Source organism: Cydia fagiglandana, chromosome 27 (genome assembly GCF_963556715.1).
Source record: "Cydia fagiglandana chromosome 27, ilCydFagi1.1, whole genome shotgun sequence".
In the NCBI taxonomy this organism is placed as follows: Eukaryota; Metazoa; Arthropoda; class Insecta; order Lepidoptera; family Tortricidae; genus Cydia; species Cydia fagiglandana.
Genome location: NC_085958.1, coordinates 243,614 through 268,549, shown reverse-complemented (window position 1 = coordinate 268,549; position 24,936 = coordinate 243,614). Strand labels below are relative to the sequence as shown.

The window sequence follows — 24,936 nt, the reverse complement described above, 5'->3', positions numbered from 1 at the left end:
TGGTAATATTTATGACTTTAGCAGACATTGTCGTTCGTCAGTATTACATATAAAATAGCCAGGGAGGCCCGCGGGCCGCAAGCGAGAGGTTGGCGGGCCGCGGGTTGCCGACCGCTGGTCTAGATTATGCCAAAGTTTTATGAAACATGCTAAAAAAATGCAAAAATGTCACTTGAAATTAGACACTTAAAACACATACATTTTTCAAATTTGCCGCCTTTTTCTACTGACAAGATCTGCTTGACCAACTTTATATACTCCGTCGACGTCCATCCGTTCACAAAAGTCAAAATTCATATGAAAATATGAACCACATAAGGCGATGGCACATATTGTTGCTGCCAAGTTGGCGCAAACTGGGCTTAATCTAAATTATGCTAATAAATATGCCAGATGCTAAATGGAAAATTTTGGTGCCAAAGTGAAAATATGCCAGATCTGGCATCATTTATGCCAAGTTGGCAACACTGCACTTCAGTTCACATGGGAATATGCAGATGCTAAATGGAAAATTGTGGTGCCAAAGCCAGTGAAAATATGCCAGACCTGGCGTCATTTATGCCAAGTTGGCAACACTTCAGTTCGCGTTAGCCTCGCCGCCCCTGTCCCTGGAGCGTGAACGGTTGAAATGAATTAGGTACTTCCTCTAATAGGCTACGTGATTTTGGTTGTAACTTGTAGCTTGAAATGGCTACTAACATTATGAATGAGGACGTAAGTCTGTCTGTCTGTTGCCCCTTCACGCTGAAACCGATGATTTATTTGTAGAGCCGGACCAAGAGAAGTCTGCAGCGGATTGCTATCATATCCGCTGCAGACTTTTCTTGGTCCGACTCTATCCTTTATGTGTATCCAAAATTCTCATATTGCTATTTGTCCATATTAAATTGTCTTTCACCTGTTAGTGTTTGATTCTTTCGCATTTTCTCAAAGGTTAGCTGGAAGAGATCATTTTAGGGATAAGTTCGCCTTTGTACTTAACTTTTTTGTTTTGTTTTGTCCGTTTTATGTACCTAAACCTGTTTATGTGCAGTAAAGTAACATACATAGAACATTCAGATATATCGGAGCGGCCAAGGTGTTCACAATATCTGAGCACGCACTCTTAACGCCTTGACAATAGATGCGTGCTCAGATATTTGTGAGCACCTTGACCGCTCCGATATATCTGATGGCGACTGTACATATTTGAAATTTGGAAGCAGAATACGTGCATTTTTGCCTCTTTTATAATAAATACTAACAATTATTAATATTATTATTATTTGTTACAGGTATACTTGTCTTCCTTCGTGGTCACCAGTCATACAATAACCAAGTAAAGTATGAGTTAAAAAGAAATCCACACAAAGCGACAATATTTTGATCGCAATGTCACAAGCAGTCTTAAACAAGTCGAATAGAGTCCGTGTAAGAGCCATCCCACACTAGCGTCGTTTGAGCGTCGGCGTCTAGTCAGCGCTATGGGAAATGGCGTCGCTGCGCCATCTTTTCTACTGACAAGGTGTGCATGACCAACTATACCTACTTTGCCACACTCTGACATTGCAAAGTTAGCCTGGTCCGACTCTACTACTGTTATTTTATTATTACCACAACTATAATATAAATCTCAACTGTCCAATATCGTTTTCTAAAGTGGTTTAAAAACCAAAATCCCAAAAAAATACAATAATACACGTCCCCCTATAATCCGGACTACTGTGACCACACGCTCGATAATTTCGGGACAGTCCCATTCTATTCACGGGACAATCCCATTCAATGACACAATACCCACTTAGATACGCAGATGTGCATATCGGATGACAAAAAAAAAGATTAAGAAAAAAATGGGGCAATTTTTTTTGTCGTTGACTTTTTTGCGAAATGTTTTGTTTTGACATAAGTAGGTACTTGGAATTTTATAGGTTATTTTGTGCAAATAGGTGTATAAATGTAGTTTGAATAATTACATGCTTGGTGGTAACATAATATAAACGTTTCTGAGGGCCTACCGCGAACCATGTTCGACGTGTTGCCTCTCTGTCACACTTGTAAATTCGTACGTAAGTGTGACAGAGAGGCAACACGTCGAACGTGGTTCGCGCTAGGCCCCCAGAAATAAATTTCGCGAACCACGTCTAGACTAAAGTCTACATAAATTTAGTCGCGTTATAATTTTTTAAACGTTTTACTAGTTAGGTTTTCTATACCATTACATTTCATCCAAGCTAATTATGCACCGACTCGGGCGTTAAAATATGAAAGTGCTACAATAATCGTTATATTTTAATTTGACGTTTTTGATGACATTACATAAGTAAAATGTAAATAGTAATTAAGTAACAAAATGACGTGTAAATGTATATATTTCTTTTACCAATAAAGTACTGTATCACTGTATCACCACTTTTGACCATTATAAAGTCTGTATAGTTAGTTTGGTCCGACTCTAGGTCGATTAGATATCAAGGTTTTTAGGTTTTCTAATCATTAATTAGCAAAAGTAATTACTATTACCAGAATTCCTTTATCAATAACCTTAACCGATAACCTTAAGTTTCAAGAATTTAATAAGACGTCGTACAAAAATAGTTACTGATTAAATTTTAAATACACACTGAAAACTTATACTTATACAAACTCAAAAATGCGCGTTTTCCATAGATAAAACCTAGCTAGATAGATTTTTTGCCCCCGTAAACCCCGATATAGCAAATATCATCGAAATCGTTAGAGCCGTTTCCGAGATCCCCGAAATATAAAAATATATTACAAGAATTTCGCGTAAAGGTATAAGGTTTGTATTCCAAGCGAATCAAACGTAGTTTAACTTATTGTATTGGCTGTATGCTATAGTAGCAATTTATAATAATTATATCTATTACAACACAGGATATGGCAATGATATGTGTTGCGAGACAGATGGCGCGTTATCCTATATGGGTCATCTTCATCTCAGTATATCAGTACTGATTACTGAGATATTCTCAATGCTTGAAGTGTTAGTAGCCTCAAGGATGACTAGAACGGTCCGGGTTCCGTTTTAGATACTTCAGTTTTCTACAGAAAGCATCACGTGATCACCGATCGCCCATCATAGAAAACAAAGTGTCGGAATCATCGGCCCGGACCCGGGCCGTTCTACTGTCAGTCATTTTTAATGCAGGGTCTCTTGAGTAACATGTACGGCTCTTTTGGGGTAATTTTGGGTCTTCCAGTTACCCTTTTAATTTTTTTAGACCCCCGAAAATATAATTTAGCTTTTAAGTAAATACTAACACTATTTTTAAGAATGTACTAACAAAAATAAGATCATGTTATCTTTAATAAATAAATGTAATTGAATTGAACTAAATAATTTGTGAAGCGCATGTATGTTTCAAGTTATTCACATAAGTGCAATGAAAATAGGTCACTTTCTACATTTTAGTTGATCAGTGGAGACAAAATTACACATTACTGTTTAGTTTATATAATATAATCTAAGTTCCAATTTCCAATCGACACTGGTTTGATTGAGTGTATTTGCTAGTCATTGCGGTTGATTTGATGGTCTATTGAATTATTCTACATATATGATATATTATATGTTAAGCAAGACATATAACAGACCCATTTGCGTTTGAGCGACGTATTAGGGAAACAATGATGAAATATAATCCTCCCTTTATGGACCTATTGTTGGACACAAGCCTCTTAGGATGAGATAGGTTTACTTATGTACAAAGATACGAATTCGGATCGCTGAGATTAGTAGATTTTTTAAAATTATAACAATACGGGTTTTACTAGAAGACTTAAAGTAATTTTTAAAACAATGACACGTCACAAGTCATCTTGTGCCTTTTTAAATTCTACGGATTAATTATTTCTATAGTTAATGCATTCTGAGATATACAAATTTTTTTGACCTCTAAATTCGAACTAGTATTGTGAATCCAAAGGTGAAGAACACCGGTCCCAGTCCAGACTTTTGTTAATTATCTTGCGTAACTCGACCCCTGTATTATGACGTTATCTGCCCTGACCGTCCGCCGCAATTAGTCTACCCCTTCACAAATTGTCGTCGCCATTAAACACCCCTTTATCGTCATATCTCAACCTAACATGCATCGAAAACCACTCGTATTTGACTTCGAACAAAGGCCATATTTGTGAGTCCCGATGATGTGCGATGAAACTGAAAAGGGTCGGATTGATTAGTAAAAGCAGTTTTGTACTGTAGATATGGCTATAAAATTGCTATTGTTTAAGTATTTAACACATTGATATAAGATTGAATTTAGCTTGGCTTATGTCAAAGCTCTTTTGAAGTATAGCTTGGTGGTTTTGACGTTTTTTAGTAAATTTTTCGTCATTATGTGGTAGCAATTATCGTTCAGATTGGGGGAGGATTTGGTAATTTAATCGTTTCATAAAAAATGGTTGGTATAGAAAATGATAAATTACTTTGTTATTATATCAAGTTAATGATACCACCATTTTTGAAATTGATACTAAAGTTAATTTTTATGATAGGTTTTTGGTAGTACATTCATTTTCATTAGATAATATAACATCTAACTCACGTGAGTACAAACAAATTACGTGTCCCAATCATCTTTCATTTTATCCTTAACTTGATAGACAGGACAGACTATATGTATAATTTTATACTATATATCTGTATACAGTCTTACATTTAATCTGTATAAATATACTATATTAGTTATTTTATTATTTAATTAACATATAAAGTGACAAGGAATAAAATACATACTAATGTTCTTTTTGCTGACCGAATGAAGGTTTTCCTTTCAGCTTTGGCAAAAACTCTTTCGTATGTCTGTTGGGATAATCTCCCCTACAGAGGTCGCCATTACAGCGATTTCCTTATATTATAAGAAAGCGATGGCTATCTGACCATCCAACCTAGTCGGGAAATTAGCCTTGTTGGAGTTAATCCGGTTTCTTTGAGACTTCAAAATCTTTAAATTTCTAACTTATACTACACAGCTAGTAGTAAATTTCTAACTTATTATTATTACATATAAAAGTTAGAAACTTATTGGAGTTTTAACCCACAACCTCATGTTTAAAAGTAACACGCCATTCTGCGGCCACATGACATAGAAACGGGAATTGCGCAAGAGATTAAGGAGCCGACTACAATTGTTATGGGAACTTGGTTGTGCAATGAAGAAGACTGACTTGAGTGAGTTTATGTGAATAAATAAAAACAAATAAATCTTAATACATATTAACCTGATCGCATAGTAAGCTCAGTAAATGTGACGTTTGGATTAAGGCAGCATTACTCTTAAGAAGTTGCTGCCCGAAATAAAAAAATCGGACAAGAACTTTTCGATAAAATACCACATACTACTCTACTTCTGTTATTGTTAAAAACTAAACAATACATAATATTATAAAATTAAGACTAGAATTAAAAGTACTTCAGTTTCTACAACTCTATTTCTGTTGATAAACCCACGGTCGAACTAGTTTGTCAAATATTTAAATAACAAATCACTGGAATGAGTATTTGTCCGACTGTCACTCAAATGCCATTCAAATCCACCCTTGTGTGGTTTCGCTTTCGGGGTTGCGGCGGCAAAAACTGTCATTTGTCTGTTTGTATCTCTATATACTTATATAATATCTCTATATACTCTATAATCTGTACCTAATAACTAGTGTTAGTATTTACTTATTTATTAATTAACATACAAACGATACTTACTTACCTATTTTTACCGAATAGTCTGCTTACTTTTAAATTATAAGTATTAAATATGTGGTCGTTCTTAAATAGGTAAATATTAATTTTGAACACAAATACTGACTCGCGCTTGACCGTTTTATTCGACCTAGCTAAAATTGTTTATACGTAGGTAAATTATAAAAAAAAACTTGGTGTAATCACTCTCTGACTATCTCATAAAGTACCCGCGCTAAATACCCCGACTCGCGCTTGACCGTAGCCGACCGCGCTAAAGAGGGTGTATCGGTATAACGAGATCGGTACAAACCGCGGGACACGCGTTATTTGTAAGGGATTAGTAGGGTGGCCATGATACCGTGCCTAAAATGGGACAGACCTTAGGGTCTTAGTCAAGATGACAATCCTACATCGTCAAACGATAAGAAAAAATGTATCGGGATGACATGTGCTACCAAAACTCACGCGACTAATTCCATAAGTACATAAATTAAGTTTTGATTGATGTTTTGGCGTTAAAGAAAAGTATAGCACGTGCTCGTGCATACAAAAAGAAAAAATGTTTTTACTTTCTAATATTTTCCATTCTCCATGATTTTCTAGAATGTTATGGACACAATGAAATACTAGGTTTATAGGTTTACCGTTTTCAAAATTTGCAATATAAAATAAAAATTTAAAGCGTAATATATATAATTATTATTACGCGATCGACAACAAAATCAAAGTGATTTGTTAAGATTTAGGCAGTGGAAACCGTTTTCTCCGAAATGAAGCTTCATAGAAAAAGTACCGTTATTTCGTTAGGATCGCAAAGCTATTCTTCCCTCTTAAGAAATTAGAGCTAGACCAAGAAAACTCTGCAGTGAGTTTGATAGCACACGCAGAGCAAGTGTTATTTTAAACGTCAAACTTTTATGAAACTATGACGTAATAATTGACACTTGCACTGCGTATGGTATCAAAATCGCTGCAGATTTTTCTTGGTCTAACTCTATCTTCACTTTCGATTCATTAAGGTTCAACTTTTGGCCAAATTAATTTATATTAACTCACATTTATAGACGCGTCTAACGCGAAATTTATTCAATTACCTTTATTAGAATTAATTTATCTCAAATTCCTAAACGCATGGTCACCCCACCCGGCACCCAGTAGCCGCTCATTAGGTTGCCCACGAGTTGCGCACTTTAGATTGACACCCTTTGAACGGAACGAATGAATGATGCGAATGAATGGGTGAATGATTTAGTAGGGTGAATAATACCGCGTTTGGAATGGTAATAATTCCTTTTGAGGGAGATGTTGGTGGTTTTATTTACTTTGGATTAGTGGAGGGATTTAGGTACTCTATGTATATATTTTTTTCTAAGTACGATTATTATTATTAAGTATTAGCATTTTTACTTGTTGTATATAAAATTTTAAAAGGTAAGTACCTATATAGGTACTTAAGTAATTTTTATAGTATTTTTTATTTCCCTAAATTAATAGGTTAGCTGGAAGAAATTATTAAAATAGATAATGTCGCCATTATACGCAATCTTTTTATCCTACATTATATTAAAGTGTTTCTACTACTTCTTACAACACATTTATTTACTAACATCGATTTATACAATTTTTTTTTAAATTAATCTCATTGAAATTATTACTTAGGTACTTAGTTATACTGCTGCATATAGGGTTCCGTAACCGAAGGGTAAAAACGGGATACTATTATTACTATTACTAATTGTAAAACTCCACTGTCCGTCCGTCCATCTGTCTGTCTAAGCTGTCACTAAGATGTATCTCATGAACCGTTATAGCTAGACATTTGAAATTTTCACAGATTTGTACCTATTTCTGTTGCCGCTACAACAACAAATACTAAAGTACGGAACCCTCGGTGGGCGAGTCCGACTCACACTTGCCCGGGTTTTATATCATTCTCTAGACACTCACAAAACGAGCGTATTTTATTTATAAAATTACATCTTAATTTATTCATACATCCAAAGAATACTAAACAAGATATTCAACTGGCACTTCATATAAAACGTGCCATTTCAAAATGCCAATACACAATAAAATAAAACCACCCCTCTAATATATTCCCCCTGTATTCACTCTAATTGCTAATCAGGACACCCTGTTAAATGGAGCACCCTCTAGTTCTGTTTATTGCAATACATGAATTTATCACTTAGTAAAATTAGCCGACGGTTATAAGGAGGGTTATGATATATGATACCGTAAAAGTACATATATAACTTTGCCCTTGAACATAACTTTGCCCACCGCGTCACAGTTCAGTAAAAGCGAAATAACTTAAAAATAGTTACTAAAGCCGACCACTAACTAACAGTCCACCGGACGATATCGGCCTTTCAGTTGTTCGAAACTGAGAAAATATTGTTCTAAGGGCTGATTTAGACGGCACGCGAACTCGGACGCGATTTTAGTTACATTGCGGACTGTGGATTACGTCCAATCCAACCGACCAATCAAAACCCGCAATGGTATGAAACTCGCATGCGAGTTCTCGCATCGTCTAAATCGGGCTTAACTGACAGGCCGCGGATACCGTCCGGCGGACTGTCAATCAGTGGGCCCCTTAACAGATACACTTTCTTAAGCAGGCCACTGACGAACCTTCCAAATGGATGCCGTTACAATGGATTCATCCAAATGGACGGCATCCTGATATTAAACATTGTACGTTTTTGACATTCACGGACCGATTTTGGATTGCAGCCACGCTATTTGGCCTGTTGGAAGGCTCGTCAATGGCCACCTTTAAGAAAGTTATTTCGCTTTTACTGAACTGTGACGCGGTGGGCAAAGTTATGCTAAAGGGCAAAGTTGTATACTTTTACGGTACCTACTGTTGTATTTTGTTGTTTGTTATTTTACTCGCACTGACCATTTTATAGTATTATTCAAACTCGATGTGTAGGATGATAGGTGTCATCTCTATACACCGTGTTTTTATTGAATTCCGTTAACTTCGGGGTATGGTTAAGTACGTTTAAGAAAACTAAATGGGAAAGTTAATTTAAAAAAAATGTTTTTGAATGCACCCTTGAAATTAACGGAAATAAAAAAACACGGTGTATAATTGAATATGATCTTAATATCATTAATATTATCTAACCTAACCTAAAAACGCCAAATCTGTTGAAACTACAGTAGGGATACTATAGCAGATTTTGTACACCCATCAACTTACAAAGGAAGAAGTGCGCTTCTTTATTGACCGAACGAAAGCGAAGGTGTCCGTATCAGTCTTGGCTAAAATTCTTACGTATGTCCGGATGTTCTCTTCTACAGGTCGTATTTTTTAACCGATTCTCGTGCAATTTGGGGAGCAGATTTAAATATTACGCTAAAATATTAATTTTTAAAACTTTCTCATTTTAAACACAATATTAACTCACATTTTATAGAGGGGTCTATCGCGAATTTATTTTATTACCTTTATTTACCGACGTGGCAACACAAGTTTCATTGGTCTAGAATATAAAAATAAAAAAAGAAATTCACGTTAAACCCGCGTCTATAAAATGTGAGTTAAAATACTAGTTGCCACGAAAAATAGCACAGTTTTTCGTGATTTTTAGTTGGCAAGTTTTGTCAATAGTATACGGCTTTGGCAAAGCCTGGCGGTGTTGGGATAAGCCTAAAAGCCTTTTCTGGCTCTAAGCCTTCGCAGATTTCAGTTTAGTTATGGATCATCATCATCATAACTTAAGAGCTTTGCTCTTGTCTGTGGAGCAATCGCCAATCATTTCTTTCTTGTGCCAGTATTTTAATTTCCACATACGACGATATAGTTATGGATATTTTAGTAAATACTTTTATGGCTCATAAAAGTCTGTCTTTATTCTTAAAGTCGGCCAAGTGCGAGTCAGATTCGCGCACGAAGGGTTCCGTACCATTACGCAAAAAACGGCAAAAAAAACAAGTTTGTTGTATGGGAGCCCCACCTAAATATTTTTATTTTATTCTGTTTTTAGTATTTGTAGTTATATAGCGGCAATAGAAATACATCATCTCTGAAAATTTCAACTGTCTATCACGGTTCATGAGATACAGCTTGGTGACAGACAGACGGACGGATTGACGGACAGCGAAGTCTTAGTAATAGGGACCCGTTTTTAATTTAAAAGAAAAGCCTTTTAAAAGAAACTGTGGCGTTTATAGGGGTCAAAAGACTTGCAAAAAAACGTCCAATAACGTAAGTAATGTATATATAGTCTGCAAACCAATTAGTCAATAAAAAGGCGTGAAATTCAAAAACAGTATTTGAGATCAACCCTTTCTGTCTACGTTTTCCAAATTAGCCGCCTTCATCTGACAAAATTAGCCTGCCAGACCATACATGGTTACGCAAACAATATTTCACTAAACTAATAAAACACATCAAATATTCACCACAGACTAATTTACAAATTTCCCTCATATCTAAAACTACCTAAAGTTTGGGGGACCGTTCCGAAACCAATCATATTACTCCACCCGAGGGATGGCTTCAAAGACATCATTTGTTTTTATTACAACCCTCCGATCATTGGATGGGATGGTCACAAGTACATGAAATCTAAATTTAGTGAAAATTGTTTAGGGGTCTGATAATTTGAATGAATATCATATTGTCTAGTACTATAGTTCGTTTTTTTAGCATTAGAAATAAGGTAAACAATCTTGATGTGTCTTTTAATTGAAAAACACATTTTAAAAATAAGTTACGGCAAATATGTAACAGTTATGAATCTAATACGATCATTTATATTCTTCTGCTTTCATAAGTAATAGTTTTTGATTTTTAAAAAGCGTTATCGTTTAAAAGACATGTCAAGATCGCTTACCTTCTTGCAAGTTCTTTGTGGGCTATCAAATCCGCTGCAGACTATTCTTGGTCTGATTCTAACAAAGTGTGGTGATGTCAAATTTCACGTTTATGACACTCCCTCACTCTGTTCCGTTCGAAGCAGTGCAAAGTTAGCTTAGCCGGGCTATATCCCGTCACGACTATTTTTACAAAGACCGTCTTCATTAGCTCATAATTCGTGGCTCAACTAACCAGCGTCAATGAATAGCCAGTATCAAAAACGCCGTAAGTGCATGTGATGCACTAAAACTCAGTGTTGCCAACTCGGATTTTGAAAAAATGCTAGACTAATGTCTAGATTATGCCAAAATTATGCCAAAGATTTTTTAACCACCTATGCTAAAAACATGCTAAAAATTAGACACTTAAAACACATAAATTTTTCAAAATTACCGCCTTTTTCTACTGACAAGATCTGCTTGACCAACTTTATATAGTCCGTTGACGTCCATCCGTCCACCAAAGTCAAAATTCATATGAAAATATGAACCAAGGCGATGGTGCATATTGTTGCTGCAAACTTGGTTTAGAGTAAATTATGCTAAAAAATATGCCAGATGCTAAATGGAAAATTTTGGTGCCAAAGTGAGTGAAAATATGCCAGATCTGGCATCATTAATGCCAAGTTGGCAACACTGCTAAAACTTGCAGAATAATCTCGAAATATCCAAAAAAATCTGAAAATTTTCATGAGAAAATTCTCCTATAAGTTTCCACGTAGAAAGTTCCCGTTCAGGTTAGGTATTATTACTTAATGTCCTTACCTTTTGACGACTATTTCATTTAACATTTACATTATATCACATCTTCTTCCTCGCGTTATCCCGGCATGTTTGCCACGGCTCATGTGAGCCTGGGGTCCGCTTGACAACTAATCCCATGATTTGACGTAGGCACTAGTTTTTACGAAAGCGACTGCCATCTGACCTTCCAACCCAAAGGGGAAACTAGGTCTTATTGGGATTAGTCCGATTTCCTCACGATGTTTTCCTTCTCCGAAAAGCGACTGGTAAATATTAAATGATATTTCGTACATAAGTTCCTAAAAACGCATTGGTAACAGCTAGACTTTGAACCCGCGACCTCCGGATTGAAAGTCGCATGCTCTTACCGCTAGGCCACCAGCGCTTCTTTACGTCACATATTGGCGTCTATTTAAAGTGTCAGAATCAAAAAGAATAGACAGTATAGAGGGGTCCTGTCATAGTAAATGTTGTAGTCACTGTAAATTTACTGCCATCTATCGACACACGACTATAACTCAAAATAAACACGTATAAAATTACCAAAAAAATGAATATATATGGATAAATGATTTTATTATTTTTGTATCATTTTGACCCATGTTCATTCACTGATATCTATCTGTTAAAATTGTTAAATATGAAACGGTGTCGTCACGCCATCTAGCCGAGCATAGGCCAAAGGTGTGTGCGCCATCTATCCGAGAATGACTTTTTCTTGATTTCCGAGGCACGTTTTTTTCTTACACTTTATCATCTTTTTTTTTTTTTTTTTTATTATGCATGGGTTTACTCATGGCCACAGACTAGCCGCATCAAGATTTTAGAGAAGATTTTTTAGCATCTTATACGAAGTTACATATGTCTGGTCAGAATTAAACTAACTGTAAGAAGGTTTGGCAATAAACGTGCAGAAAAAATACCGAGATAAATTTCATGTTAACTTTAAAATTTTCGATAATTCTCTTTGGCACACTACTAGGCCCCCTGTTTAATAGTTGTCATCGACTCTTCATTCATGACAGTTTTAATTATATTTAAAATTTAAACACGCTCGGCGTTAACGAGGTCGAGAGTTCGTGTCACGTCAACCACATGGTCAATTTCATGTAAATTTTATCGGAAATCAGTCGGGATGCCTTTTAAATAACATTAAGCCAATTTTATTATGATATTCAGGTATGATACTAACGATCACTCTTATTAATTTTAAGTAATAATTTGTATTTAAATAACAATACTTCCGTGAGACACAGACATATTCAATATATTAAGAACGGGTCACACACGTATTTTAAGTCGTGTCGACTCGACTTAAAATACGTGAGTTAATTTTTTTTTTGTTAGCCTGGTTAAGTGTCCCACTGCTGAGCAAAGGCCTCCCCTCGTTTCCTCCACTCGACCCTGTTTTTTGTAGTTTCCCGCCAATCCGGATAAAATGCATCCAAGTCGTCCCGCCATCTCCTTTTCGGTCTGCCTGCACTCCGGCCAGCACCATCTGTGGTGTTCCGTGGGTCCCACTCCGTAACCATTTTGGCCCACCTTTCAGGGTGCATGCGACAGACATGTCCAGCCCAGGCAGACAGAGTGAGTTAATATATTAAATAATTTGTATTCATAGTCCGCCAATGAACTCCTATAGTTCGTATTTTTTATCATTAGAAAAAAGGTAAACAATCTTGATGTGTCTTTTAATTGAAAAATAAGTCACGGCAAATATGTAACAATTATAAAATACAAAATACAAATACAAATAATTTATTGAGAAAAGTATAGAGTATCTAGTAGATTATGAATCGAATACGATCATTTATATTCTTCTGCTTTCATAAGTAATAGTTACTGATTTTTAAAAAGCGTTTTTCAATTAAAAGACATGTCAAGATCGCTTACCTTCTTTCTAACGCTAAAAAAACGACTTGTTTTTGTACCATATATATGAATAAACGTGAATTGTCATTGAAAAAAAAAATAACGAACTAAATATATACACTTACGACCATATGTGACGGAGCAGCAATTGACAGTGACGCAAGTCCCGAACCAACGGATAATATCTTCTAATAAACTGGCGGTCAACAGAACAGGGAAGGCTATGGAGTATCCTCTTCACTTACTTATTCCACTGAGTCGTCATTGAACAAAAAAAAAATTTATTGACCCAAAAATAACCAACATAATAATTAGAGATGCACCGGATATCCGCTTACTATCCGGTATCCGGCCTATCCGGCCATTATTTTACTATCCAGCCGGATACCGGATAGTCACCTGCTATCCGGCCGGATACCGGATAGTAACATTGCTTGATTTCGGAGTAAACAAATTGTATTAAGAAACAGACACGGTCGTAATCGTACTTCTTTATTATTTTAAACAATTTAATCATTCCACTGACTTGCACGCGCACTCATTTCGAACCTAGAAATGAGTCCGCGCGAACGTTTACTAGGAAACAGGTCAAACTTGCAGTATGCGCACCTGGAAAACCGAAATGTAGGTATAGTTCCGCCGGCCGAATATCCGGAGGCCGGATACCGGATATTCGGCCAGTGTCCAGGACGGATATCCGGTATCCGATATCCGGCCAATCAACTATCCGTTGCATCTCTAATAATAATAACATCATCATTAATCGTCATTTGCTTTGGTGGGACACCGGTTATCCGCGAAACCTCCCTCAAAACGTCGAAAATAAAGGTAATAAAATAAATTCGCGATAAACCAGAAATAAAAGAGTATGTTATAATATGCGTTCAAAACGCGAAAGTTTTAAATGTTATAAATCATTGTCGATTTTAGGAAAAACTGTGGCATACATAAAAATAATATTTATACTAGAAATAAACAGCTCGCAGGGCCCCTCACTCGGCTCCATAAAATTAAAAAGTAATTCATGGTGGTGTGTGTATGTTGTTTTGTCACAGACTAAATAATAGTACTAGGTACAGAAGATTCACTCTCTATCAAAACGCGTCTGTTGCGATTAGGGCAGATATAACCGCTAGGTGGCGACAGCGCCACGCGCGGCTTATGGCTAGCCACCAAAATGTGTGTGGGACGGATGTATGTACTTGTATCTACTGCAAAGCGACGAAATCGCGGAGTGAGCCACGCCTGGTTTTGTCTGTTTTACCCCAATAAATAAAATAAATGATTAATAAAGCCAGTCGCCTCCACGGCCGCCCTGTGCCGACGTGTCCTCGTATTTTTCTATTACCCGGCTTCTCATGAGCTGGAATTGGTAGAAGTCATGCAATTGCCACTCCAATTATCGCGGAAATAGGACGATGCACGACTAATTCATTAATAATACGTTAAAAAAACCGGGCAAGTGCGAGTCGGACTCGCGCACGAAGGGTTCCGTACCATAATGCAAAAAAAAGGAAAAAAAATAACGGTCACCCATCCAAGTACTGACCCCGCCCGACGTTGCTTAACTTCGGTCAAAAATCACGTTTGTTGTATGGGAGCCCCACTTAATTCTTTATTTTATTCTGTTTTTAGTATTTGTTGTTATAGCGGCAACAGAAATACATCACCTGTGAAAATTTCAAGTGTCTAGCTATCACGGTTCGTGAGATACAGCCCGGTTACGGACGGACGGACGGACGGACAGCAGAGTCTTAGTAATAGGGTCCCGTTTTACCCTTTGGGTACGGAACCCTAAAAAACTGACAACAAGAGATACACATACCTACAGCGCGTTTTATTAAAGTTATAATTTTTTTAACCTCAAAAGTAGTGATAATTAACTTTTTCTTCCGAAATGCTAGGGTTACTATGATATTTAATAATATATTGCGGTAGGTATAATAATATGCAAACGAACTAGGTATGTATAATTCAGTGCATATAGGGTAATTGCGTCAGTTTTCCGTCCGGTGTCAGTTTCCGTCCACTTGACAGATAAGTGAATAACACATTTCATTTATAATTTGCTACTTACGAAGTATAATTTTTATGTAGATAGATAAATTATTTAGATATTAAGGATGCAATAAGTCCAAATTTGTGCAGCAATGAAGGTTTATATTCAAATTTCGTCAAGTGGACGGAAACTGACACCGGACGAAAACTAGCACAATGACCCTAGTTACTCAGATTCAACTTTGGAGGAATAAGTTATACTACTACTTTTGAAGTTATAAAATTTTCTACATAAATAAATAAATAATAAATAAATATTATAGGACATTCTTACACAGATTGACTAAGTCCCACAGTAAGCTCAATAAGGCTTGTGTTGTGGGTACTCAGACAACGATATATATAATATAAAAATAGTTAAATACATAGAAAACACCCATGACTCAGGAACAAATATCTGTATCATCATACAAATAAATGCCCTTACTGGGATTCGAACCCAGGACCGTCGGCTTCGCAGGCAGGGTCACTACCCACTAGGCCAGACCGGTCGTCAAAACATACCTACCTCCTTCTTCTTCCTGGCGTTATCCCGGCATTTTTGCCACGGTTCATGGGAACCTGGGCTCCGCTTCACAACTAATCCCATGATTTGACGTAGGCACTAGTTTTTACGAAAGCGACTGCCATCTGACCTTCCAACCCAGAGGGGAAACTAGGCCTTATTGGGATTAGTCCGGTTTCCTCACGATGTTTTCCTTCACCGAAAAGCGACTGGCAAATATCAAATGATATTTCGTACATAAGTTCCGAAAAACTCATTGGTACGAGCCGGGGTTTGACCCGCGACCTCCGGATTGAAAGTCGCACGCTCTTACCGCTAGGTCACCAGCGCTTAGGGGCTATTCATAAATTACGTCATTTCAAATTAGGGGGGGGGTCTGGACATCAGATGACGGTAGCATGAAGTAGGAGGAAATGGGATAATTTGAAGCATGAGTTTTGGATGATTATAGGGGGGGGGGGGGGGTCAAAAATCGTCAAAAATCGATGACGTAATTTATGGACAGCCCCTTACACATACCTACCTATTTAAATATAATGCTGTATGAATTCGCTGCACTGAGATACTTGAAAATTCGCTGCGCGCTCGCCTCGCTTTCAACTCTCCCGCATCACCAGTGTGATGGCTTTTAAAGACCTTAAGTTACCAGGTACAGAAGTATCAGTTGTCAAAGCGGCTACCGCGAAAACCGAAATTCGCAAATTGCGGGGATCTTTCTCTTTTACTCCAATGAAGGCGTAATTAGAGTGACAGAGAAAGATCCCCGCAATTTGCGAATTTCGGTTTTCGCGGTAGCCGCTCAGAATCGTAGAACAAAAGAAAATAGCTCTACGCAGTTACATTTTAATGAAATGTCAACTGCAGTGCACCGTTGTTAAATTATTCCTTACGCGTTGTATACAGTTAGACCTAGTTCTTACACCGCTTGTGTTTTATACAAGTCGCTATCATACTAAAACGATTTCCATAAGTGTGTGAGTTTCTCCAGCAACTTCCTGCCTCGCCCAGCCAAACTGTGGAATGAACTATCGCCTGCGGTATTTCCGACCGATTCGAACTTCTAACCAGGGCTTTAAATATAATAACTTTCGCGTTTTGAATCAGAAATGAGGAGATCCGTAGACGAACTAAAGTCACCGACATAGCCTACCGGATTAGCAAGCTGAAGTGGCAATGGGCAGGCCACATTGCGCGCAGAGAAGATGGCCGATGGGGTCGAAAAGTGCTCGAGTGGAGACCACGGACTAGCAAACGCAGCGTAGGACGTCCGCCCACAAGATGGACGGACGACCTTGTTAAGGCCGCCGGAAGACGCTGGGTGCGGGTCACTTCCAACCGGTACGAATGGAGGTCCAAGGGGGAGGCCTATGTTCAACAGTGGACGTCTTATGGCTGAGATGATGATGATGATGATGATGATGATGATGATTTGAAGTTTTGAACACATTTATTATTAACTCACATTTATAGACGGGTCTATCGCGAATTTATTTTATTACCTTTACCGAAATTTCGACACAGGTTTCACTGGTCGTTGTTGCGGTTAACTGATGTCCCGGCAATATCTAAAAACAGAAATTTGTGCAACTATAGCTGAACTATATATAACTATACCTACCCGACGAAAGCAGCAGGGCTTTAAATACCGTTAAAAAGTTGGTATCGTTACTACTGGGACAGAATCTTCAAGAATAGCGATTCCGTCTGGTGCTGCAGGCGTCCATGGGCTACGGTAATTGATTACAATTAGGCGATTTATCTGCCTATTTGCATCCTATATATATCATAACATAACCGATTCTTGACTAGACCCGCTGTAAGCTCCTTGTCCCAAAGCATTTCAACTAGAAGTTACAAACAGCTCGCGGTGCTAGCGATTATTTCGCAGAACTCCAAGTTTCTTGAATATTGTCCACTTCTACAACGATCTGGTTGAAACTTCCGTCTCTCTTGTCTATTATCATTGCTCCTGGTCACCGAGTTGAACGCTTGAAGAGGGTAAAACGGGACCCTATTACTAAGACTTCGCTGTCCGTCCGTCTGTCCGTCTGTCTGTTACCAGGCTGTATCTCACGAACCGTGATAGCTAGACAGTTGAAATTTTCACAGATGATGTATTGCTGTTGCCGCTATAACAACAATTACTAAAAAAAGAATAAAATAAAGATTTAAATGGGGCTCCCATACAACAAACGTGATTTTTGACCAATGTTAAGCAACGTCGGGAGTGGTCAGTACTTGGATGGGTGACCGTTTCTTTTTTGGTTTTTTTTTTGTTTTTCTTTTGCATTATGTTACGGAGCCCTTCGTGTGCGAGTCCGACTCGCACTTGCCCGGTTTTTAGTACCCGTAATGCCCGTCCTGAGATATACAACAAGGCATTTGTAAATAATCTTTGGCATTCTTTGACCATTTTAAATAAATAAAATGTTCAATGACCTTTTATGATCTGTAACGTTAATTAATTTGTTAAGCTGTCGGGTTTTTTATTTCTTACATGTACTTGTGTATGAACTAGTATTAATTGCATGCCTGTGTTGTAAGGTTCTTGTCCAACTATTATTAACAGCCCGCGGCGTTATCTCACTGAGGAAGTAAGGAACTCGAACTTGCTTGAATATTGTCCACTGTCAGATTCTACAGCGATCTGGTTGAAACTTCCGTCTTTCTGGTGTGTTGTCATTGCTTACAGTAGATGAGTCGAACGGTTAATTAGAATAGGTTTCGCGTATTAAGTTTTACTCGTAGTTTTTTTCTCCATCATAATATAGAAATTGTATCATTATTTCATTAATATTATCATCTCTTACTCTTACTCTTGTTCTAATTGTGTTGACAATCCTTATTGGAGCTATAATCTTATTTCATTATTATCTCTTTATTCATCATTTTTCTTAGGCTAGGGTTTTTATAATATGAATATAAAAGTAAAATATAAAAACAATTACAAAACAATAAAAAATACATATAAACACATTATAAAAAAACCTAACCTAGGGTGCCGCCAGCAGCGGGACAAGGCCCAAGCTACCGGTGGTCAGGGCTGCAGAGAGAGGAACCGACGACATTATTATTGTTATTATTTTCATTTTTATTTTATTTTACTTTGACGATCATGACACCGCAGACCACCAGCTCATAGCCGACAAGCTGAGTTTCTACGGTATTCGCGGCCCGGCCTTGTCCCTGCTAACATCATTCATGTCTCACCGCTCGCAGGTCGTTGTTGCGGAAAACGGAAAGATCACATCATCTGAGATGACGAATGCGATGGGCGTGCCGCAAGGCTCGTGCCTGTCGAACACTCTGTTCAGTTTACTACTCAACGACCTGCCCACCGCAATACACGACGCAGAGATATATATGTATGCAGACGACGTCGCCGCCATAGTTACTGCGCCGACCACGCGAGAACTGGAACACAAGTTAAACTGCGTAGTCCAGAGGCTTGAGTTTTGGTTTAGACTGAACGGCTTAGCCTTAAATAGAGATAAAACTTGTTACCTCACATTCCAGCTCAATGGCACGGCGCCGTCGCCGTACTCAGTCACTGCTGAACAAACCGCCCTGCAGATGGTCCAATCGGCTAGACTACTAGGCTTCCAAATAGATAGCGGCCTCATCTGGGACCAACATATCGATGAGATATGCTCTAGGCTTGGCCGAGCATGCTTTGCGCTCCGTCGCCTCGCGGGCACCGCGTCCCGTAGCGTCGTGCTATCGTGCTACTTTGCGACCGTCCACAGCCTCATCACCTACGGTGTGGAGCTGTGGGCGCGTGCTGCCGATGCCGATCGAGTCTTCAGGATGCAGAAGCGGGCGGTACGCGCTATTGTGGGTGTGCCTGATGACGTGTCGTGCAGGGAGTTATTTAAAGAATTGGATATTTTGCCTCTTCCCTGTGAGCACATTTTCCAAGTTGCTATCTTTACATATAAACACTACGATGCGTTTAGACAACGAGGTGTGAACGAATCCCGCGCGATGCGTAGCAACAAGCTTGCCCATCTCCTCGTCACTCCCGCACACAAACTGCGCAAATCAGAAAAGTCGGTATACATCTCGGGCCCGTCTGTGTATAACAGACTACCTAACGAAATAAAAAGAGATGCAACTTCTGCGGTGGTCTTCAAAGCTAGATTACGCAAGTGGCTTCTTAGTCATATATTTTATTCTGTAAACGAGTTCTACGAACTCCCTACTATATAACTTTCTAGTCAGTATTTTAATGTTTTACTGTAATATTTAAATCAAATAATGATCCAATTCAATTTAATTTATCTAATTTTAAATTCGATATAGACTGTACCTGACATGTAACTTGGCGTTATTAATAAAGTATTTGTATTTGTATTTGTATTTGATAGAAATTCTTATATTTTTGACATCAATACAAACTTATTATGTATTTATTTTTGGCATAGGGAGAAAAACTCATTTATTGTAAAATAAGTGTTATAAAATGAATACAAAACTAAAATTAACTACAACTAAAAACTAATTGTCTTTCATGAAATAAATCATCTAATCATCTAATCTAATCTTAATTTGAGGTCCGTCTCAATTTTAAAAACCCCAGCATGTTCTGGACCGAATTTCTTTACTAAATCGATGGTCTCTTTTGAATCTTTGAGGTCTTGTATTTTTATCATTTCCCATTTTTTCGTACCCAATTTCTTTCTTCTTTCAAGAGTAAACTAGATCATTGATACCTATACTTATCTACAGTACCCCCAGTATAAATTTCATACCATAGCGTGACGTGACGTACGCGTTTGCCGTAAGTGAAATTTTGTATAGGATATTGAGTTTCCAAAACGTCCCGTTTGGCGCGTTGTTCATAATGCCATACAAAAATCGCAAACGCAAACGCTCGCCACGCTATCGAATGTTTACACTAGGGGTTCTGATTTATTAGGGTTCCGTACCCAAAGGGTAAAAACGGGACCCTATTACTAAGACTGCGCTGCCCGCCTGTCTGTCACCAGGCTATAACTCATGAACCGTGATAGCTAGACAGTTGAAATTTTCACAAATGATGTATTTCTATTGCCGCTATAACAACAAATACTAAAAACAGAATATAAGGATCCCACACAACAAACGTGTTTTTTTTTGCCGTTTTTTGCGTAATGGTACGGAACCCTTCGAGCGCGAGTCCGACTCGCATCTCTCATTTCTTTGAAGCGTTGGACTCGTCTTGTCTCAGATAGCAATCGGAACAAACACGGAGTAGTTTCAAACTTGCTAGTGTCTTTAGTCGCAGAATTCGGAAGTTTCGTCTTAAAACTGTTGTGGGTTCCTGAAAGAATAGTTCATTCCAAGTTTTTGGGACGGATTAAAACTAGAAAGTTTTTGAAAGGAAATTATTTAACGTGTAAGAAATAAACATGTTTATTCGTTGTGAAAGAGAGGGAAAATAAAAATAGGTAGTACTGTCACCTGTCACCTCCAATAATATGTTACATTACGAAGGCCGCAAAAATATCTGACACGATCTTATTTGTAGAGCCATAAGAGCGTGACACATACGTTTGCGGCCTTCGAAGAATAACATATTATTGCAGGTGACTGTCTCAGTCTGATTTCTCTACTACCTACTTACCTAAAGGTTGTCTGGAAGAGATCGCTTTTTAGCGATAAGGCCGCCTGTTGTTTACCTGCTGTCTTTATGTAATTACGTGTGTTTCCGTTCTACATTTATTTTGAGGTTGTGCAATAAAGAGGATTAATTTGTATTAAATTTTATTATATTTTTGGCGAAAATTGTTTTGAAATGAAAATGAAATTAAAATCTTTATTTTCAAGCAACTATTCGCCTATAGATAAATACCTTTAAACTAGCATACATAATATTATACAATATATCTAATATCTAATGATCATACATACCCACATACAACATACCTAAATCATAACCCTCCTTTTGCGTTCCCGTAGTCAGGTAAAAACTAAAACACACACTATGGTTTTGTCGCTGTGTAGAAGGCTTCAAGTTACACAATACATTTCAGTCATGTCATAGCTTAAGTCCATTCCATTGGCATAGCTCGTGGCATTCGACATACCAGTCAATACTCGCAGGTATATACCGCCTTTGACGTCCGCCACAGCTTGTGTGGAGTATGTAGCTATTCCATTACTGTATGGAGTGCTTGCAATGGGGCAACAATAATACAATACAAATACCTACTCTTTACATTACATATGATCTCCTACTTTCCCGCACTATGTACCTTTAGGTATTTAAATAAAAGTGAACAAAGTCTACCCTCTAATAGCTCCTTAAGTCAGTTGAGGGTAGATGAAAACATTACATGATCAAATAACAAAGATTGCTCGTTTAAAGATTATTAAAAGATTATTGAACAATGTACCTACTTTCGATACCTATCATCCGCTAAATATGTTTTTTTTCTTGAATTTCAAAACATTTTTTTTTTCAAAACCAAAATATTACTTACTTTACTAATCCGCGTAAACGATAACGCGCTAGTCAATCAGTGCTAGTGGTAGTGTAGTGTAGTGGGTGGGAACATTAATTGCATGTAAAAAATACGCAAGTAAGTATAACGGGTTAGCACGTTATCTTTTCGCAGATTAGCAAAGTAATATTTTGGTTTTGATTAATATTGATTTCCGCAAAGTAACGCCTGATTCTATTCACTATTTTTTTTTCTTTACATTAAGTCCTCAATTATATGTAACTTTTTATGATTATATATGTAGAATGAAGCTAATATGTCCGTCTGTTTGTTCCAGGCCAAATCCAAATAACGCCCCGCGAAGCCGTCCGGCAAGTCGGAGAGAGCCTCGACGTGTTGTGCAAAGTCAACTACCCCATCTCGTTCTGTCGGTAAGCATGCATTCAGTCCAAGGCCAACAATGTTGAGCATAAATACAGGTGACGCTACAGATTTCTACGTATTTAGCGTCCTTACTTTATTCATAATATTCAAACTTTACGAAGCGCTGGTGGCCTAGCGGTAAGAGCGTGCGACTTTCAACCCGGAGGTCGCGGGTTCAAACCCCGGCTCGTACCATTGAGTTATTCGGAACTTATGTACGAAATATCATTTGATATTTGCCAGTCGCTTGTCGGTGAAGGAAAACATCGTGAGGAAACTGGACTGATCCCAATAAGGCCTAGTTTCCCCTCTGGGTTGGAACTTGAAAGGTCAGATGGCAGTCGCTTTCTTAAAAACTAGTGTCTACGTCAAATCATGTGATTAGTTGTCAAACGGACCCCGGTAATGAGCCGTGGCAAAATGCCGGGGTAACGCGAGGAAGAAGAAGATTCAAACTTTACGAAACACGTTTTAAATAATGCATAAAATTTGATGTTAATGTATTAAATGTGTGATTGTATGTATTGCAGAGTGGAGATCGGGCGAGAGTCGTACACGATCCCCAGCAACTCCCCCGCCCCAGGAGACCCCACCTACTACGGCAGAGGTCTACAGGTGAGACGCCATCATTATTTCCACTTCGCCTCACTCTTATCCGTTTATCCTTATGTTGAACGGATTTCGATGCTTGGCACACTAATTGGAAATTGCAGAACATCCTAGAAATTTCCGATACTCCTAGAGCAGGGGTCCCGAAACCCCGGCTCGCGACGCGTTCCAATCCGGCCCGCCGACACACAAAGCCCCGGCGCCGACGGTGACCCGCGACGTCACTCATTGGCGTCTACCTAATTAAGCTTTGGCAATAAACATGCTGAAAAAATACATAGAACATTTCATGGGAACTTTTGAAAATTCTCTTTGTCATACAAGTATATCTTCGAATAAGTTACAGTCAGACAAATCTACTAATTCCCGCCAGTTATTTCATGATCTGCAAGACAGGGTGTTTTGCCTAAACATGATGTATTTTTATATTCTCTCTCTCTTCTTCTTCCCTGCCGTATCCGGCAATGGCGACTCCATCAACAATTCTTATCCGGTTTGAAGCACTGATTTTTATATTATATATTATATATATCGTTGTCTGAGTACCCACAACACAAGCCTTCTTGAGCTTACCGCGGGGCTTAGTCAATGTGTGTAAAAATGTCCTATAATATTTATTTATTTTTGTAATACATTTTATATATTTTTCAGGAGGGTGAATGCGGGGCCCACATCACGAATATAAAAGAGGCATGGAACGGAGATGTGTACTGCTCGGTGCCACAACAGATCGGCAGCCGGGAGATCAAGCAATCTATGAAGCTTATAGTTGCACGTAAGTTACAAATACTTACTAAAAATTATCATTATTACACTTTAAAACAAAGATAACACCAGCTTATATGAAAGTAACGCAATGTTACATTTTGTAACATTATGTTACATTACCGTAACACAATATCACTTAAAAGAGGCATGAAACCGGGACGTGTTTTATTCGGTTCTACAACGACCACCAGCTTACATAAAAGTAACACATTGTTACAGATTTGTAACATTATGTTACAATAACTAACAAAATATTGCATAATGGCTCCTCTACACGATGGGCCGACGCCAGCCACTCTAAGGGACGCAGCCATGCGGTAGAATGAGATAGCAATATCACTTGCTCCCTCTAGAGGACCCATAAAAGAGCTATGGAACGGAGACGTGTAGGAGATCGTGTAATCTATGAAGCTGTAATTATACGTAATAAGTTTCATTAATGTAACAAGAATAAACACAAGGTTCCATAAAAGTAGCACAATGTTACAATAAATAACAAAAATCAACGATAATACAATTTTTTTTTCTTTTATTTCAGGACCCCCTGGCAACCCCGAATTGATAGTTTCGCCGAAACAAAACGAGTTGAAAGAGGGAGAGACCATCCGGGCGATATGCAGAGTGCCGCGCGGGCGCCCTGCTGCCAACATCACCTGGCATTTAGGTATGTAAGATGAATTTTACAATACTATTGGCAACGTGCGAAGTCAGTGGAGAGGAAGAAGTGGCACTAATTGGCTACTTGACAGTTTTTTGTAAATAGTGTCAATCGATTTTCATTTTCCTGAGGGCGAAAGATAAGATAAGATAATGATAATTGAAACGTCTATATAGGACTCATATGTGTCATTAAAGCAACATAAAGGTCAGATATGAGAGTCAAACGCTCGCACTCGTGTCGTTGCCACAATTTATCACTCGTTGCGAATTTCGTAGTTTCCGTACTTGTATCGTAAATAACTATTGTTACA

At 38.0% G+C, this 24,936-nt stretch overlaps 1 protein-coding gene across 6 annotated transcripts in view; it reads left to right on the top strand.

The window, feature by feature from the left end:
- LOC134678038 (fasciclin-3-like) overlaps window positions 1–24,936 on the top strand; it is a 341,696-nt gene that overhangs the window by 298,813 nt on the left and 17,947 nt on the right. For all 6 annotated transcript variants that reach the window (XM_063536473.1, XM_063536476.1, XM_063536475.1 and 3 more), the window contains exons 3-6: window positions 22,503–22,596; window positions 23,119–23,203; window positions 23,849–23,972; window positions 24,504–24,629. In XM_063536473.1, the coding sequence (XP_063392543.1) occupies window positions 22,503–22,596; window positions 23,119–23,203; window positions 23,849–23,972; window positions 24,504–24,629 (429 nt within the window). The remainder of the gene's footprint in view (window positions 1–22,502; window positions 22,597–23,118; window positions 23,204–23,848; window positions 23,973–24,503; window positions 24,630–24,936) is intronic.